The 19,471-nt window shown below is 42.3% G+C and overlaps 1 protein-coding gene across 3 annotated transcripts in view; it reads right to left on the bottom strand.

Annotated features, from left to right (window-relative positions):
- The window catches only part of PRMT7 (protein arginine methyltransferase 7), a 49,547-nt gene that overhangs the window by 24,208 nt on the left and 5,868 nt on the right, over positions 1 to 19,471 (bottom strand). For all 3 annotated transcript variants that reach the window (XM_059044834.2, XM_067019753.1, XM_059044840.2), the window contains exons 3-5: positions 18,958 to 18,994; positions 7,972 to 8,121; positions 3,185 to 3,293 (exon numbers count right to left, since the gene is read on the bottom strand). In XM_059044834.2, the coding sequence (XP_058900817.1) occupies positions 3,185 to 3,293; positions 7,972 to 8,121; positions 18,958 to 18,994 (296 nt within the window). The remainder of the gene's footprint in view (positions 1 to 3,184; positions 3,294 to 7,971; positions 8,122 to 18,957; positions 18,995 to 19,471) is intronic.

Genomic DNA, 19,471 nt, shown 5'->3' with positions numbered 1-19,471 from the left:
TTAAATACATAATTACATTAATTACTTCATTATTGTAATCATAAGCACTACATAGAAAAATATTAAGAAACATATGAGGGGCCTGGTGTGAACAACACACAGCCTGGAGGAGGCACAGGGCAGAGCACAGAGAGAGTGACACGGCAAAGGCTGCTCGGCAGGTGAGTCTCCGCACTCTCAAGATCTCGGGCCAAAATGCAGTAACTGGGATCAGACTTATCCACCACCATAATCAACTAGAAAACCTGGCAAATATATGAAACAAGTGGTTTTAGATGCTGAACAATGGGAAACAAAGTGACCCCTACTACTGCCCTGGCTTCCAGCCAGCAGTCACTTTCCAGACCATGGTACTTGGTACACAGAGTGAGAAGCCAAGCAAAGTGTCTTGCTGAATAAGGAGATAGCAAAGAATTCAAGGGAGTGGAGGAGGTTACACTTCAGGGAGAGAGCCGGACAGGAAGTTACACAGAAAAAGGGCTTCAGAAATCTGCAGAGGGTTCCCCTCATGTCTCTTGCTGACTATATTCACACACACACAGGCTACGCCTCTAGAAGGCCGGGCAAAGGATGACCACGTAGCTATAAGCTGAACAACTGGCAGAGCTCAGAGGACTAAGAAACATTCTAGTTCTGATTAGCCAGCGCCCAGGCACTCAGCAGAGACCCCAGAAAGGTCATGCTGTACTAGTATGGCTAAAGCAGGCTTAGAACAAGGGTTCTCAATAGGAAGAGCTTTGCCCCCACCCCCCTACACACACCTGGCACATTTGGCAATGTCTGAAGACATTTTTTGTTGACACAAATGGTGTAGGGGAGGGAGGTGCTATGGGCTTCTACCGGTTAGAGGCCACTGGTAAACATCCCACAATGCACAGGACAACTCTCCCAGCAAAGAATTACCAGGCCCAAAATGTCAACAGTGCTGCAGTTGAGAAAACCTGTCTTAAAGCTATTCTAACACTGCTCCAACAAAGCTTAAAAACAAGCCTTAAAAGGATCAAACTGATCTGCAAGAAACCCAACTGCATGCCAGACAAAGCTTTTAAGGGAAGAAAACAAAACTCAGCACTTAGCAATGCCAATCTCCCAATATACACAACATTCAAATAAAAATTACTAGACACACAAAGAAGGAAAACAGGACCCAAAACCAGGATAAATATTAGTCAATAGAACAAACCCAGAGAAGACAGAGAGAGGCAGTGGAAAAGAAGGATGTTAAAACAGCTAATATAAATATGTTAACTATTTAAAGGAACACATGAACATATAGAACAATAGGAGTTGTAAAAAAGAATCAAAGGGAGCTTTCAGAGATGAAAAATACAGTATCAGAAATGAAAAGTTCACTAGATATGTTTGACAGCAGATCAGACACCACAAAAGAAAAGATCAGTGAACCTAGAGACCTATCCAAGAAACTACCCATGTGCATCAATAGGTGAAGGGATAAACAGATTATGGGATGTACACACATGGAGTGCTGCTCAGTAACAGAAGGAAATGAATGCTTTTTACATAAAACACTGTAGACAAAAACTCAAAAGCACTGTGCTACAGAAAAGAAAGCTAGCACAAAAGAGTACACACTGTACAATTTCACTTACTCAAAATCCTAGAAAAGGCCAATCTAATCTATATTGAAGAAAGCAGATCAGTGGGTGCCTAGGGCCAGGGATATGGGGGGGAATGACTGCAAAGGGTCATGAGGAATCTCTGAGTGTGATGGAGACATTCTAGTATCTTGATGGTGGAAGTGGTTACAAGTGTGTTTACATTTGTTAAAACTCAAACTATACACTTCAAATAGGTGCATCCACTTTACATGAATTATACCCCAATAATGTTGATTAAAAATGGGATGATCTGTGCACTCTTCTATATGTATGTTATGCTTTAAAAATAAATAAAGGGTATACTAATCCCTTCTTTTGTAAATGTTTCCGATTCTCCATAAAAAATGTTTTTCAAATGGGAGAAAAATGTTGACTTTAGGTAGATACTTCTTTTCTTTTTTTTCTTCTTTTAAATAAACAAATAAATTTATTTATTTATTTATTTTTGGCTGCACTGGGTCTTTGTTGCTGCACACAGGCTTTCTCTAGTTGCGGGCTTTCTCTAGTTGTGGCGAGCAGGGGCTACTCTTCGTTGCGGTGCAAAAACTTCTCATTGCAGTGGCTTCTCTTGTTGCAGAGCATGGGCTCTAGGTGCACAGGCTTCAGTAGTTGTGGCACACAGGCTCAGTAATTGTGGCTCACGGGCTCAGCAGTTGTGGTTCGCGGGGTCTAGAGCACAGGCTCAGTAGTTGTGACACATGGGTTTAGCTGCTCCGTGGCATCTTCCTGGACCAGGGCTTGAACCTGTGTCCGCCGCATGCAGGCAGATTCTTTTATTTTATTTTACTTTATTTTATTTTATTTTTTATTTATTTTTTTGCGGTACACAGGCCTCTCACTGTTGTGGCCTCTCCCGTTGTGGAGCACAGGCTCTGGACGTGAAGGCTCAGCGGCCATGGCTCACGGGCCTAGCCACTCTGCGGCATGTGGGATCCTCCCGGACTGGGCAACGAACCCGCGTCCCCTGCATCAGCAGGCGGACTCTCAACCACTGAGCCACCAGGGAAGCCCGGGAGGCGGATTCTTAACCGCTGTGCCACCAGGGAAGTCCCCTAGAAGCTTCCTGTCCACTGTGCTCTTCCGGTATCAGTGGCATGTGAAAAGTTAGAAGTCTGATTCAAATTCCTAAACTACAAAAAATATTCTGAAAACCTGGAGAGACCGAGCTACACAGGAAAATCTCTCACACTAGATACTGAGACAGGATATCAGAACTAAGCAAACCTCTTTCTACTATCAACTTAGTTTTACTTCTGTCTCATAAAACTCAAAACTCAGACAAATTGAACCACATAAGAATTCCAACTTGCTTAAGCAAAAGGTTTCATTTGTTTGCATCACCACTCTTATACTTGATCAGCTCTGGTTTACTCATTCCTGATTTATTTTAACTAGTAGAGAAATAAACTAACAGAAAAGCAAAGTGCTTATCTTCAGATAAGTACATGGAGAGGCCCCAGTCCCTGTGATTACCTGGGTACATCTATTCCACACACTGGAATAAACCTTTTCCTCTCTCCTACAAGAGCAAGTAAAGCTTTTGACACAGGATGTGTTGATCTTACCTGGCCCTACGGTCACCTCAGTGGAATGCTTGTTGATAATCTTAATCTTATCACTGAAGCCATTTTTCTCCACAATCTTCACAGCAGCATCAGCCATAGGTTTGAAAACCTAAAAATTAGAGACAAAACCCAAGTAAAAATGAGCAATTAATTAAATAACATCCTAAAACCCAAGATATGCCTTGATTCTGGTCCTATGACTTGAAATAAAAGAGGCCTCCAATTTCTTCCTGAATACACAAAATGTACCTTTGTTACCATTTGATACAGGCAAAGTACTTCATTGGGCTGATTTGGGTTCATTTGATAAATAAACAAGACTTCATCTATGTAACTTAAATACTTCTCCAAACGTGTGTCTTGGAAATGAATACAAAAGGATGAGATTCCTCTGGGTTTAACTTGCAGCTGGGCCTTCCCATTACATGCCAGGCACAGGAGGGATGCAGGGGGCTCCCAAGGAGGCTGCACTACCTAGTAAGGATGGCAGGTGTCAGTGCTATGCTAGAGGGAACCAGAAAGGGGACTAGCCTCACAAAACCATGATCTGTGACCTGGGACAGGAAGTGTATGTGCTCTCTAGAGGGAAGTGAGACTGTAACTGTAGTAGATGTTAAGTGTGAGCAGGTTACCCTCCTGCTCAAAACTGTCTCAAATCCCTACTGCTAGCAGAAAACAGCCTATATTTTCTTACGGTATTTGAGGCCCTCCAAAATGTGAACCACCTTACTTTACCCAGCCTTACTCCTCTCCCACACCCTCCACCCAACACACACACAACACACACCCAACACACAACACACACACAATGCTACAGCCATGCGGATGTCCTCATTGTGCAGGAGGCAAGCCTGAGCCTTCCCTGCCCTACCCCCACCTGCCAAAGCAAACCCAACTTTCCAGGGCAGCACAAATCCACCCCCTACAGAAGTCTTCCCTGAACCTTTCACATGTCCCTAAACATAAGTTTCTCCAACTCTTACTTTCCAGCCTGCCCAATTCAGATTGCACAGCTCCAACCACGTCACTGCATAAAACATACAGATGCACATGCAGACACACACAGAGAGAGGAAATTTTTGAAAATGATAAAGTGCCTGGTCACGATGACAAGATTTCCATTTTTTTCTGAGACCTTTTCTGCATCACCCATATTTTCTACCATGATCATGTATTTCTTTTATTATAGTCAAAAGGGAAATGCTATATTCTTCTATAAAGAATGCATATGTGCTCAGCTAGGAAAAAAAATCTTCACAATCTGTTTCAAATTATTTCTAAGCTCTGGCTTGATGGTTTTGATGTATTCATAGTTTGAGGGCCTCAAACCCTCAGTTCTCACCAATCAGTTTACCTCCACCCCAAAAGTATCACAAGCTCACACCATCCTCTCAGCCCTCCTGCCTCTTGACTTATCATTCATTTCCTCCACTGACCCTTCAGGCTCTGTCATTCACAGCCTCCTCCTCAGCCACCAAGAACTCAAGAACTCACCCCAAACACTATCTGGAATGAACCCTGAAGCTGACTTCCCAACATCATTCTGTGTCCTCCCCCGGCCCTCAAATCAGTTTGGGGAACTGACCTTCTTTCAAGTGGTGCACCTATCTGGTCTAAGGTCAATGAGGTAAGTTAAACGGCATTTAACCTTATTCTGGCCAATGATACCTAAAGAGAGGTCTGCTAGAGATTCCTGGGAAAGTTCTTTTTGCCCTTAAAAAGGAGAAAGAAAGAGAGGAAGCCAGGACCATGCTTTGTTTTCAAGGCATTTGCCACAGAAACCACTGTAACCAATGCACCTTCCCCCAATATTCCTTCCTTTTCAAATGTACTAAAAGAGAAGCCTACAGTCGATGTCTGTGATTTCTTATATTCCATCCATTCCTCAACCTTACTCTCCTGAAAATATCACCTAAAGGGGGGTCACCAATAACCTCCTAGCTGCCAACCCACAGCTTTCTCAGTCCTCATCCTGCTCAATTTCTACACCTGCGCTAATACAGTAGCCATATATAGCTATTTAAATGTGAATTTAGGATTTAGAGTGGGAACGGGCACTGCTCCAAGGCAGTGAATTGCTCTTCACCGATCTTCAGGCAGCAGTACAAACCCTAGCTCCCACAGAATGGTGAATTTCTTCAGCCAACTTTTGGTATCTTGGAATCTGATTCTAGTCTATGATACACTGCTTATGCTTGTACAATTTTACTTTTTGTATTAACGGTGTGTGCTCCTTCCCCCTCTCTCCCCAACCCCGCCACCTTTTAGTCCTTCACTTCCAATTTTGTGGAATGATATTTTAGGAAAAACAGATTTTTAAAGAAGAAAAAAAAAAGACTGCATTTCCTTGTTTTATTTGCATATACAGACTGGTTTTCTTTTTAACAGTTTCCCCAAACGAATGTGTCTTGCTTATTACTGACATTTGGTATGTTTCATTCACTGGAATATTTCTAACTTATTTTCTACATGTTTCAAAAGCCTGTGAGAATTACAGGACTTGATAAACACTTTTAAGGCAGTAAGAACACAAACTGCCTCTTCTTTGAGAGTCATGACTACCTTCTGGTGTGGAAAAATTGCTGTTGGAAAAATTGACAACTCAGATTCTCTCTGGTATGGTTAAAAACTGAATAAAAGGTGCTAGTGGAGTTTTTCTTTGGATACGTGGTCACAAAACAGTTCCAAAACCTACTGCTTTTACCACTGAAATTTAAATTGTGAAATAGGTTTTAAATGTCTAGAATGCAACTGATAAGCTTTTCTTGAACTGTTAGGTTTTTTTTGAAGTAGTTTTTTCATGTTTAATTTGTATTTGTAAAAATATATATATATATTTTTTAAAAATCTGAATAACAAAAAACCAGAGCAAAACTGTTGTGCTTTCTATTTATCTTTGATTCCAGTCTTGGCAATTGTTTAAAGAAAAATAATAATTAAAAAAAAAAAAACCTAGGGCTTCCCTGGTGGCGCAGTGGTTGGGAGTCCACCTGCCGATGCAGGGGACATGGGTTCGTGCCCCAGTCCGGGAAGATCCCACATGCCGCAGAGTGGCTGGGCCCATGAGCCATGGCTGCTGGGCCTGTGCGTCCGGAGCCTGTGCTCCACAACAGGAGAGGCCACAACAGTGAGAGGCCCACGTACCGCAAAAACAACAACAACAACAACAACAACAACAAAAAACCCACTTAGGTTTGTTCTATCAGGTTCAGAGTATGTTGGGAATTACAGAACCCCTCCTTTCATGCTGTATGTCTTGTGTTCATTTGTTATGCCTTACTCTGAAATTGAGTCTCAAACTGGAATGCCTTTGAGGTCAGATGCTTCTGTAGAGGTTCTTTGACCCGAATAGTTCAGCATTTGTATTAAGTTTTATTTCAGTCCCTTCAGAGTCCTAATCATAGCCCATAGGAAAGAATGTAACTTTAATATTTGACTTTGCTGGTGTGGTTGAGTGTGCACTAGTTTTTTTTTTCTTTAAATCATAGCTATATGGTAAACTTTCTATTTTGTTATGGTTCCCTTTTATTGGTGGGCATGCACTGGGTGTTTCTTGGAAATGGTCAATTTTTATTAAAATGTTTCTGGAAGAAAATTTTAAAAAGAGAAAAATCTAGTTGAGCCTACACTGATTTCTTTTTATCAGCTCAAAGACTCCCACAAAGGCAAAGAAATAGCTCTTAATCAATTTAATGAAATCCTGAGGCAAGTGTACAGAATTGCACGCACCTGTGCACGCACCCCTCTCAGGACTTTTATGGAGACCTGAAGCCCATTATTCTTACCTCAGGTTAAGAACACCTAACTCAAGATATTAGAGTTAAAAGTCTTTACTGAGACACTCAGGTCTTCCAGAGTCTAGCTATAATCCACCTTTCTGGGTTTTTCTACCATGACAACCCGCTGCCACAACTCTGGATGACACTTCCCCAAACACACCATGGTATTCCCTCAGCCTAAAATGACTACCTTTTTAGACCATAAGCATGAGGGCCACCCTGTAAGCAAGGGGTGGCAGGGGAGCTGGAAGGAGTCTGGGTAGAACACCCAGAATACTGACCTCTACACTTCATGTAAGAAAGCAAAAAACTTCTATCTGTTTAAGCCACTGTTATTTTGGGACTTTGTTATCTGCAACTTAATCACCATATGAACCAAATTTTGTAGGGCAAAGTGCTTAAATACATGCCCCTTTCCCAAAATCTTGGAAGAAAATACACCAAAATTTTAACAATGGTTAACTTTGAGTTAACACACTTTTTATTTTATATTTACCAAATCTCATATAAGGATGTGTATTATTTACATTATCAGAAAAATAATATATGTTTAATGTTTTATTAAAGGAAAGAAATGGCAGACTGCAGAACTACTGGTAAATGTAGTAAGATGGCTGGCTCTGTGGGGACCTTTAAGGTCGTAATCTCAACTTTGGTGCACATTCAAAAATCCCAATGCCCAAGCCACATCTCAGAATAATAATCAAAATGGGTAGGTGGGGGGAGGACATGACAACGACTGACTAGACATTAGCTTTTTTAAAGCTCCTCAGTGATTCTGACATGCAGCCAAGGCTGAGAACCGCTGTTTCAGGGAAGAAAATGAGCTCCTGGAGGAAGGAACTGTGTCTGATTCATCTCTGTGTTGTCCGAACCTGGCCCTGTGCTTGGCATGGAGTGAACACTCCATGAATGTCTGACTGTGAACAAACAGATGGGCAGAGTGCAAGGGACACAAAGGACTTCCCACATAGGACACAGGACACACATGTGACGAGTGTGCCTCACCTCAATGGCATAGCAGAAGTCAGCACCAGCCGTGACAGCCATCATTGACAAGAGTCCTGTGCCAGTGCCAATGTCAAGAACCAAGGCCTTCTGTCCTTTGTCCTTCACCCTGCTCACAGCAGCCCGGATACCTTGGTAATATTTCATATTCTAAGAAAAAGGGAGAAACTGCTGTTATTTCATACCAGTTATTATAAATAAGTGCTTTGTGAAGTTCTGAAGTCATGGTTGGCAGCGGCAGTTTAAGTCATGACCCTGTAACCTCTGTGACTTACACTGGCTGAGCTGGGCAGGCCTCCTGAGGCTCCAGGGGCACTGGGTCAACCTCTTAAATTACACGACTGTCTATCCCCTTCACATCCACTCTTCTATACTCTGCTTAGACATGCTGGGGCTAGGGCTCTGCAAACTACATTCTCCTCTTTCCAGCTGTTAGGACTGGACAACAGGGGAACTAGAGGGGTGACTGGAAGGTAGGAGAAAGGAGAAAGCTTGTTCCTTCCCACATAAGGGCTCTCCTGGGGCCCTTCAGAGCAAGCAGCAGCACTCAAGCAGATTCCTCTCAGAGATCTGAGCACTAGCCTCACAGGACCTCTGCTCCACACATCTAGGTTCTGGAAACCCCAGTCTTCTCCCTTTGTGTCCCCCGCCCTAGGAAAGGGGACTGCTTCCTGCAATTACTATCACTAGGCTACCCTGGTGTCTCCCAGCCCTCACACACCTGTGTAACCAATTCCCTCTATTAAATTCCCTCTGTTGAAATATGTAACGTTGCTTTTGGTCTCCTCACTGGACTCTAATTCATACAGCTTCCTGGGCTAAAAAATATTTTCCTCTCGCAAAATCATTTCTTCATTTTAGTTCACGTCCTTAGTAGCTTAAGCAGACACATTTTTTTTCTCTATAACAGTTTGGCTGATTAAGTACCCTGACCCTTCTGTTGAAAATAACTAAAAATGATGGGTTAAATATATGTAAATCTGTTTAAATGCACTGATGACCTTGCCAGGTCAGTAAGCAATATTAAGAGGCCAAACACGGACTTCCCTGGTGGTCCAGTGGTTAAGAATCCACCTTCCAATGCAGGGGACACGGGTTCAATCCCTGGTCAGGGAACTAAGATCCCACATGCTGAGGGGCAACTAAGCCCATGCGCTGCAACTACTGAGCACACGGGCCACAACTAGAGAGAAGCCCACATGCCACAACAAAGATCCCGCGTGCTGCAACTAAGACCTGACACAGCCAAACATACATACATACATAAATAAATATTTTTAAAAAGAGGTCAAATGCCCAGAAGTGGATTCACCTAAGTTGAGCCTTAAGATGACTCCCCTACCAGCTGACACCTTGATCACAGCCTATAAAAGACCCAGAGGCAGGGAACTCAAGCTAAGCTGAGTCCAGATTTCTGACCCACAAAAACCGTGAGATATGGATTTCCCTGGTGGCACAGTGGTTAAGAATCTGCCTGCCAATGCAGGGGACACAGGTTCGAGCCCTGGTCCGGGAAGATACCACATGCCATGGAACAACTAAGCCTGCGTGCCACAACTACTGAGCCTGTACTCTAGAGCCCAAGAGCCACAATGACTGAGCCCGCATGCCACAACTAATGAAGTTTGCACGCCTAGAGCCCGTGCTCAACAAGACAAGGCACCACAATAAGAAGCCTGTGCACTGCAGTGAAGAGTAGCCCCCTCTCACCACAACTAGAGAAAGCCCACACACAGCAACAAAGACCCAAAGCAGCCAAAAATACAATAAATTAATTTTTTTTAAAAGTGAGATAACTCTTTAAGCCATTAAATTTGGGGATAATTTGTTATACAGTAGAAAATAACTAATACAGGACTACATTTTGATACAGGACTGGTATCAAAAGGGCAATATTCTCTGACCACAGTACAATCAAGTTAGAAATTTCAATAACAAAAATGTAACTAAAGTAAAAAAGAGTTTTGAACATTAAGAAATTTTAAACTTACAGGTAAAAGACTAAAGCAAAAGGGAATTAGAAAATATCTAGGGAGTTCCCTGGTGTCCTAGTGGTAAAGATTCTGGGCTTTCAATGCCGTGGCCCAGGTTCAATCCCTAGTCAGGGAACTGAGATTCCACAAATTGCATGGCAAGGCCTAAAAACAAAAACAAACAAACAAAAAAATGCAGATCTCTGCTGGGCCTGATGTCTGGGCTTGGTCTGCATTAAAAAAAAAATCTAGAATTGAGTAATTTTTTTTAAACTATATATCAAAACTCATGGGATGGCTAGAGCAATATTTGGAGAGAAATGCATTAAAAAAAGACAAAAGATGAGACTGGCATCCACCTAAAAAATTAGAAAGAGGGCTGCAAAATAAACTCCAAATGAGTAGATGAATGACTCCAAATGAGTAGATGAACTTTCTATTATTTCTATAATAATAAAGAACAATAATCAATGAATTAGGGAACAAATATAAAAATATAAAATTTAGTTATTTCAAAAGACTAAAAACTTGATGAACCTCTGGTAACACCAGTACAAAAAAGAAAAGGAAAAAAATGGTAAAGGAAGAAAAAGAAGTACAAGTAACCAAAATCTGGGAATGAAGGGCAAATGATGAGGTGGTGATATCAGTATATATGCTGCAGAGATTAAAGAGTCCACCAGGGGGGTACTTCCCTGGTGGTGCAGTGGTTAAGAATCTGCCTGCCAATGCAGGGACACGGGTTTGATCCCTGGTTCGGGAAGATCCCACATGCCGTGGAGCAACTAAGCCCATATGCCACAACTACTGAAGCCCTAGTGCCCTAGAGCCTGAGTGCCACAACTACTGAAGCCCGTGCGCCTAGAGCCCATGCTCTGCAACAAGAGAAGCCACCGCAATGAGAAGCCTGCGCACCGCAATGAAGAGTAGCCCGGACTCGCCGCAACTGGAGAAAGCCCACATGTAGCAACAAAGACCCAACACAGCCGAATAAATAAATAAATAAACAAAAGAGATTAAAGGATATTAAAAACAATCTTTAGCAAATAAATTCCCCCAAAATCAGATGAAGTGAACATTATATTGGAGATTCTATCCAACACATTAGAACAAGAAAAAATGAAATAAGATCTAGATAGAAAGAAAATTATTAATCACATATGAGTGTGAAGAAAACCCAAAACACCTACAAATAATTATTAGAATTAAGAGAACTGAGATTACAGGATTCCAAATCAGTAAATAAAAAACCACTGAAATTCAGTATTATCAGCAATAGCTTTTAAACACTTGGCAAAAGGATTTCTTAAATATGAGACAAAAAGACCAGTTAATAAAGAAAATATAAAATAAATTTGACATTAAATTTAAGAACTTGTATTGTGAAAAAAAAACCCATAAAATAAGAGACCAGCAATACATATAACTGACAAATGGTTAGTACCCAGAATATATAAAGAATTCCTACAAATTACTAGGTCATAAAAGAGGAAACATGAATAGCCAACAAAAAATGAAAAAAGCTCACATTCAGTAGTGATCAGGGGAATGCAAATTAAAACTATAGTGAGAGACTAGTTCAATTCTACCAGATTGTCAAAGATGTAAAAACTGGTTAATACACAGGACGTGAGAATGTAAACTGGCACGATTAGTTTGGAAAAGAATCTGACATTACCCAGTAGAGCTAAACACACCTGATGGCTGATGGCCAGCAATTCCATTCCCAGGTATACACACCCTAGAGAAAAGTATGCATATGCACCAGGGTACAGTTACTGGAATGTTCCAGGCAGCACTACTTACAATAGAAAGAAGCTGGAAACAACCCCAAAGCCTATCAGCAGAAGAATGGGTAAGTAGTGATGTATTTACACAATGGAATTTGTACAGCAGTGAAAATGAATGAACTTACAGCTACATGCAAAATGGATGAATCTCAAAAACAATGCTGAGCAAAAAGACAAGTCACAAAGAATAAACACATTATGACTCCATTGTGTAAAGTTCAAAAACCAGCAAAACTAAGAATTTATGTTTTAAGGACATGTAGTAGGTGGTAAAACTATAAAGAAAAGCATGAGAGTAACGGATACAAAATTAAAGACAGTGGAAACTTCTGGAAGGAGGAAAACAAATGCAATCAAGGAACACATAAGGAATTCTGAGTAATGGTAATGTTCCATTTCCTAAGCTGAGTAGTGAGTCTATAAGCATTTGTTTTATTCTTCTTCTTTAAACTATACATATACATTTTATACTGTTTTGTGTGTCTATGTTACAACAAGAAGTTTCTTTTAAAGAATTCGAACAGTACTAGACTTTAAAAATATCAAAGCCTTTAAAATAGTACTAGACTTAAAAAGAAAATGGAGTGATAATGTCAAAATTCTGAAGTGATTTCCAAACTAGAATCCAGCCTTAAGTGTGAGGATAGAATACAGAAGTTTTTGGATAAGCCAAGTCTCAAAAACCTTACTTCCCACAAACCCTCTCACAGGAAAGTGAGGAAGGATGAGCTTCACCAAAGAGGGAGGGAACCAAAGAGGAATACATGGGATCCAGGAAATGGAGGACCCAATAAAAAAAGAGGAATGAAGGAAGTCTACAGACAATAAACAAGAATCCCAGGATGACAGATACACAGCAGGTCTAGAAGGCACCCAGTCCAGACTCGAGCAGGGCAAAATGATTCCAGAGACAATCTCCAAGAAGATGAAACTGACAGAATAGCTGATTGTTTTGACCTTTCCTTCAGAAAGGAAATTTATACTACTGGTAGAAAGTTTGGGCATAAAAGGATGAGTACATAGAAAACAAAGCAAGGGAATTCCCTGGCAGTCCAGTAGTTAAGACTCCACACTTTTACTGCAGAGGATGCAGGTTCGATCCCTAGTTGGGGATCTTAAGATCCTGCAAGCAGCAAGGCGTGGCCAAAAAAGAAAGAAAACAAAGCAAAAATAAGATAATTATTAATAAAGAGTTATTCAAGAAAGAAAAAGCAATCAAAGTATATCACATAGCTCAACTGTGAACAGTGTTTACACATGCCTAATAAAGTCAACATACGATTTTAACTAACGCGCACATTTACGTTTACCTCATCACAACCCTTCAAAAGGAGGTATTATCGTTATGCCTATTTTACAGATGAGAAAACAGAGGCACAAAGAATTTAAGTGACTTGCCTACTAAAACACTGAATATTAATTTAGCAAAAATTATAACTACATTGGGACAAACAGAAAACGAGTGGGAAGAAGGAGCTGAAAGAATACCAGACACTCAGCTCTCACAGTGGGAAGTCAATAGGTAATAGTTATTTAGATCTGGAAGTAAACATAAAACAGCTCAAAGAAAAGAAATGAGGTTGCCTCTGAGGGTAACCATTAAAAGGTACTGTCTGGGGGATGATACACCAGGGGACTGCTTTTTTTAAAAGAATAAATTTATTTATTTATTTATCTTTGGCTGTGTTGGGTCTTTGTTGCTGAGTGCGGGCTTTCTCTAGTTGCAGTGAGTGGGGGCTACTCTTCGTTGCAGTGCCTGGGTTTATCATTGTGGTGGCTTCGCTTGTTGTGGAGCACGGGCTCTAGACACCCGGCCTTCAGTAGTTGTGGCTCGTGGGCTCTAGAGTGCAGGCTCAGTAGCTGTAGCTCATGGGCTTAGCTGCTCCACAGTATGTGAGATCTTCCCGGACCAGGGCTCGAAACTGTGGCCCCTGCACTGGCAGGTGGGTTCTTAACCACTGCGCCACCAGGGAAGTCCCTTTTTTTAAAAAAAAAAACGGTGTGTTTTTGTGAGTGTGCGTGTGTATTTTGTTTACCCAACTTTATTTTATTTACTTATTAGAAATTATTTTTTATTTATTTATTTTTTGGCTGTGTTGGGTCTTTGTTGCTGCATGCAGGCTTTCTCTAATTGCAGCAAGCGGGGGCTACTCTTCGTTGCAGAGCGGGGGCTTCTCCTTGAGGCGGCTTCTCTTGCTGCGGAGCACAGGCTCTAGGCACACAAGCTCCAGTAGTTGTTGCTCATGGGCTCAGTAGTTGTGGCGCACAGGCTTAGGTGTTCCGCAGCATGTGGGATCTTCCCCAGACCAGGGCACAAACCTGTGTCCCCTGCATTGGCAGGCGGATTCTTAACCACTGCACCACCAGGGAAGCCCTGGGACTGCTATTTTTCACAATAAGCCTCACAGAAATATTTGACTCCTAAAGTAACTGCATTTATGCTTTGGATAAAATCAGTATGTCATTTTACGTTATGTGCTTTTTACCACGATGAAAGAAAAAAAAAGTTAAAAAAAACAGGATGGGGGCTTCCCTGGTGGCGCAGTGGTTGAGAGTCCGCTTGCCGATGCGAGGGACAAGGGTTCGTGCCCTGGTCCGGGAAGATCCCACATGCCGCGGAGCGGCTGGGCCTGTGAGCCATGGCCACTGAGCCTGCGCGTCCGGAGCCTGTGCTCCGCAACGGGAGAGCCCACAACAGTGAGAGGCACGCGTACCACAAAAAAAAAAAACAGGATGGCAATTGTTAGAACTGTTGAACTAGGAAAATGAACATCAAATACGCTATATTCCCAAAAAGCAGGAGGGCACAGTTTTCTTTGTGTAGCTGTGCCTGTGGGGTAACAAGAAAGAGAGTGGGACTGGGACCTGGCCTGGGAGTTTCAGTGAGCTGATCACCTGAGAACCCTAATTAGCAGCAACCTCAACAGTAAACCAGGGCCCACATACGTTCCAAATTAATAACACCCATTAAATTAGCTGTCATTTTTTAATTATCCAACTTTGAATCTAGAAAAATGGTGCAGATGAACCGGTTTGCAGGGCAGAAACAGACACAGATGTAGAGAACAAACATATGGACACCAAGAGGGGCAAGTGGCAGGGGGTGGGGGGTGGGTGGGGATGAATTGGGAGACTGGGATTGACATATATACACTAATATGTATAACATAGATAACTAATAAGAACCTGCTGTATACAAAATAAATAAATAAAATTAATTTTCCAACTTTAAAGCTACTATTGGAGCCCTCTTAAAAGGCAATTGGTAGTATCTATCAAGAGTCCTACCTACTGTTTAAAACCCTAGACTACACCTAAAAAGATATTTGGATAGCAAATAAGTACATGAAACGATGTTTGACATCATTAACCATTAGAAAAAATGGAAATTAAAACTACAAAGTTAGGGACTTCCCTGGTGGCACAGTGGTTAACAGTCTGCCTGCCGGACTTCCCTGGTGGCGCAGTGGTTGAGAATCCGCCTGCCGATGCAGTGGACAAGGGTTTGATACCTAGTCCGGGAAGATCCCACATGCCACGGAGCAACTAAGCCCATGCGCCACAACTACTGAGCCTGTGCTCTAGAGCCTGTGAGCCACAACTACTGAGCCCACGTGCTGCAACTACTGAAGCCCACGTGCCTAGAGCCTGTGCTCCACAACGAGAGAAGCCACTGCAATGAGAAGCCCGCGCATTGCAACGAAGAGTAGCCCCTGCTCGCCACAACTAGAGAAAGCCCACACACAGCAACGAAGACCCAACACAGCCAAAAATAAATAAAAAAATAATAATAAATAAATTTATATATATAAAAAAAGAGTCTGCCTGCCAATGCAGGGGACACGGGTTCAAGCCCTGGTCCGGGAAGATTCCACGTGTTGTGGAGCAGCTAAGCCCATGCGCCACAACTACTGAGCCTGTGCTCTAGAGCCCATGTGCTACAACCACTGAGCCCGAGTGCCGCAACTACTGAAGTCCGTGCGCCTGGAGCCCGTGCACCACAACGAAGAGTAGCCCCTGCTCGCCACAACTAGAGAAAGCCCACGCGCAGCGACAAAGACCCAAGGCAGCCAAAAATAAATAAATTAATTTTTTTAAAAAGTGTCTAAGAGTAGAATTGCTGGGTCTATATGTTAAGTGTACATTATTTAACTTTGTAGTTTTGTTTTTTAAAATTAATTAATTTATTTATTTATTTATTTATATTTGGCTGCCTTGGGTCTTCGTCGCTGCACGCGGGCTTTCTCTAGTTGCGGCGAGCAGGGGCTACTCTTCGTTGTGGTGCATGGGCTTCTCACTGTGGTGGCTTCTCATGTCACGGAACGTGGGCTCTAGGCGTGCAGGCTTCAGTAGTTGCAGCACTTGGGCTCAGTAGTTGTGGCACGTGGGCTCTAGAGCGCAGGCTCAGTAGTTGTGGAGCACAGGCTTAGCTGCTCTGCGGCATGTGGGATCTTCCCAGACCAGGGCTCGAACCCGTGTCCCCTGCATTGGCAGGCAGACTCTAAACCACTGCACCACCAGTGAAGTCCCTCTTATACATTTTCTGAAAGAAATGAAAACATGTCCACACAAAGACTTATATGTGAACGTTCACAACAAAACTATTCAAAATAGACAAAAACTGCAAACAATCCAAATGTCTGTTAATTGGTAAATGGATAAAACATGGTATATCCACATAATGGAGTATTACTCAGCAATAAAAAGGAATGGATATTGGGACTTCCCTGGAGGTCCAGTGGTTAATACTCCATGCTCCCAATGCATGGGGCGTGGGTACAATCCTTGCTCGGGGAACTAAGATCCCACATGCTACATAGCATGGCGGAAAAATAAAAAACAAAAAGGAATGGATATTGACACATTCAACATGAATGACCCTCAAATGATGAATGAAGGGAGAAAGACACATAAGACTATATATCGTATGAGTTCATTTAGATGAAATTTCTAGAAAAGGCAAAACTATAGAGACAGAAAACCTATCAGTGGTTGCCTGGCGGGCGGGGGCAACCAGGGATTTGGGTACCAGGATTGATTACAAACAAACAGGAAATAATTTTATGGGATAACGGAAGTGTTTTAAAACAGGACTTCCCTGGTAGCACAGTGGTTAGGAATCTGCCTGTTAATGCAGGGGACATGGGTTCTAGCCCTGGTCCAGGAAGATCCCACATGCCATGGAGCAACTAATGCGCGCACCACAACTACTGAGCCTGTGCTATAGAGCCTGTGAGCCTCAACTACCGAGCCTGCATGTCACAACTACTGAACCCGCACGCCTAGAGCCCGTGCTCCACAACAAGAGAGGCCACCGCAAGGAGAAGCCCGTGCACCACAACAAAGAGTAGCTCCCACTCACTGCAACTATAAAGAAAGCTCACGTGCAGTAACGAAGACCCAACGCAACCAAAAAAATAAATAAATAATAAATAAAACCTTACTAATAAAATAAAATAAAACAACAAAATGCGAGGCACCAGGCAAAAGCATAAAGAAATATGTTTTTCTTGACTCTGTCACTAACCAGAAACTTCTGACTCCATTTCCTCATGTGCAGAACTGGGGAGGGGAGAACAGAAGTTAGAGGTAAATAATGAAGAGTCAGGATTGTTCCACCAAGGAAGTTGAATTTTACCTCAAAAGCAGGGAGAGGCCACTGAAGGGTTTTAACCAGAGGAGTAACATGGTCAGATGGGCATTTCAGAAAGACCCCTTGGGCTGCTGTATAGAGGAAGGAGAAGAGGGACCAACGCCAGTAAATGATGGCTGAGCAGGCAATGGGGTTGAAAGAACCATAGAATTTGATGACCAACTAACTACAGGCTCAGATAAGGAAAAGGGCGCCATCTGGCTTGGCTGACCAGATGGATGACAATGCCATTTGTCCAAATCCCCTGGAAGCTGGGTCAAAAAGCACCCTTACTGGAGATGACACTAAAATCAGAGAGGCTCACAGGCCCATGAGTCCAAGAGGAAGACCATTAAACTAGAAAGCATTAGTCAAAAGCCAGAAACAATATTTGTTCCACGTTCTGTAATTCCCCAACAGCTCAGCAAAGGCACTCAGATATTTGACGAAAATTAGTGAGGCACCTAGCCCCTCCCGTGGAGCCTACACACTACACACTAATGGTGCTGAAGGAGGTCCTTCTGTCATAGTGTTGCCAAGAAGTAGGCAAGCTGAGCAGTTAACCAGGGCTGGGTGAAGGAGACACCACCACCAACACAGCCTCATGACCAGTTCTGCCATGTTCCCTGATCTTTCTGCAGTGCACTGCTCAGTTGTTTTTTTTTTTTAACATCTTTATTTGAGTATAACTGTTTTACAATAGTGTGTTAGTTTCTCCTTTACAACAAAGTGAATCAGTTATACATATACATATGTTCCCATAACTCTTCCCTCTTGTGTCACCCTCCCTCCCACCCTCCCTATCCCACCCCTCTAGGTGGTCACAAAGCACAGAGGTGAACTCCCTGTGCTATGCTGCAGCTTCCCACTAGCTATCTAATTTACATTTAGTAGTGTGTATATGTCCCTGACACTCTCTCACTTCGTCACAGCTTACCCTTCCCTTCCCCATATCCTCAAGTCCATGCTCTAGTAGGTCTGTGTTTTATTCCCATCCTACCACACTGCTCAGTTTTAAAGTGTGGCCCTGCATCCTTCTCCTTCAAGCCTCCCAACTTCTCAACCATCTGCATGAAGCCGACTAGTCAAGCACACTGGTAGGCCAGGAAATCCTGGGTTGCTAGCCATCATAAGACCAGAACTGTAACATTTACACACAGACAAAGAAAACTCAGATGAAACAAAGGACAAAAGCTGAAATGTAATTCTGCAGTGAAAGCCATATATGCTTTAAAAATACAGTCTGCAGTGACCTCTAGAGATTTTATTTTAAAATTACAAACTGACTATACAAGGTGAAACTGTGTAATTAAAGTATTTTTATCTAGAAATCATGGAAATCAGACAGTATGGCCCACTCATTGTAAATTCTAATAAATGAGGTCTGCAGAGGTCCCATGTTTTCTCCAAGGTCACGCTCAAGCCAATAACAGAGCAGGAAGTAGGACCCAGCTTCCTGATTTCCCAATCACTACACAGTACTGCCTCTCTGTGTCATTCTAACATCATGCCCCTGGGGGAAGTTTTTAACCTTCTTGTAATGGAAGGTTTCAAACACCACATCAAGTTAACAGTTTCCTTCTACACTTACCCTGTCTTTGTCATGCAGCATATCAGCATAGGATGACCTAAAAAAATAAAAAGACGGTCAGAAACTTCTGCTAATAATGATAAACATCAACATATGAGAATATTCACATACATAAATATATTCTTTTATCAGATGGAACAAATATCCAGGCCCATTTTAAACTATTTTAATAGAGCTATGAGCTGTCATTCTCCTGTACGGCAGAAAAAATCTCAAAGATGTTTATTTTCAGTAAAGAATCTCGGACTAAAAATGCCGAAAGTTAGCCCTGTCACAGTAATTCCATAGTCCTAGCATACTGACCATGTTGTACATCATACGATTTTTTCCTCAAGAACAACTCAGATGTGTCCAATACTTCACATAACCTTGCGTACATTTGTACATTGGAATGATCACAGATGTAACACTGGGGAGAGGAATCGGGGAAAGGGAAAGTATATGCCTGCTGTATATGTGAAGGGTATCATGCCTGGCACTTTCCCTTAGTTGTCATCAGGGACAACTAAGAAGC

Source organism: Kogia breviceps, chromosome 18 (assembly GCF_026419965.1).
Source record: "Kogia breviceps isolate mKogBre1 chromosome 18, mKogBre1 haplotype 1, whole genome shotgun sequence".
Classification (NCBI taxonomy): Eukaryota; Metazoa; Chordata; class Mammalia; order Artiodactyla; family Physeteridae; genus Kogia; species Kogia breviceps.
This window is presented reverse-complemented; position numbering and strand designations above follow the sequence as displayed.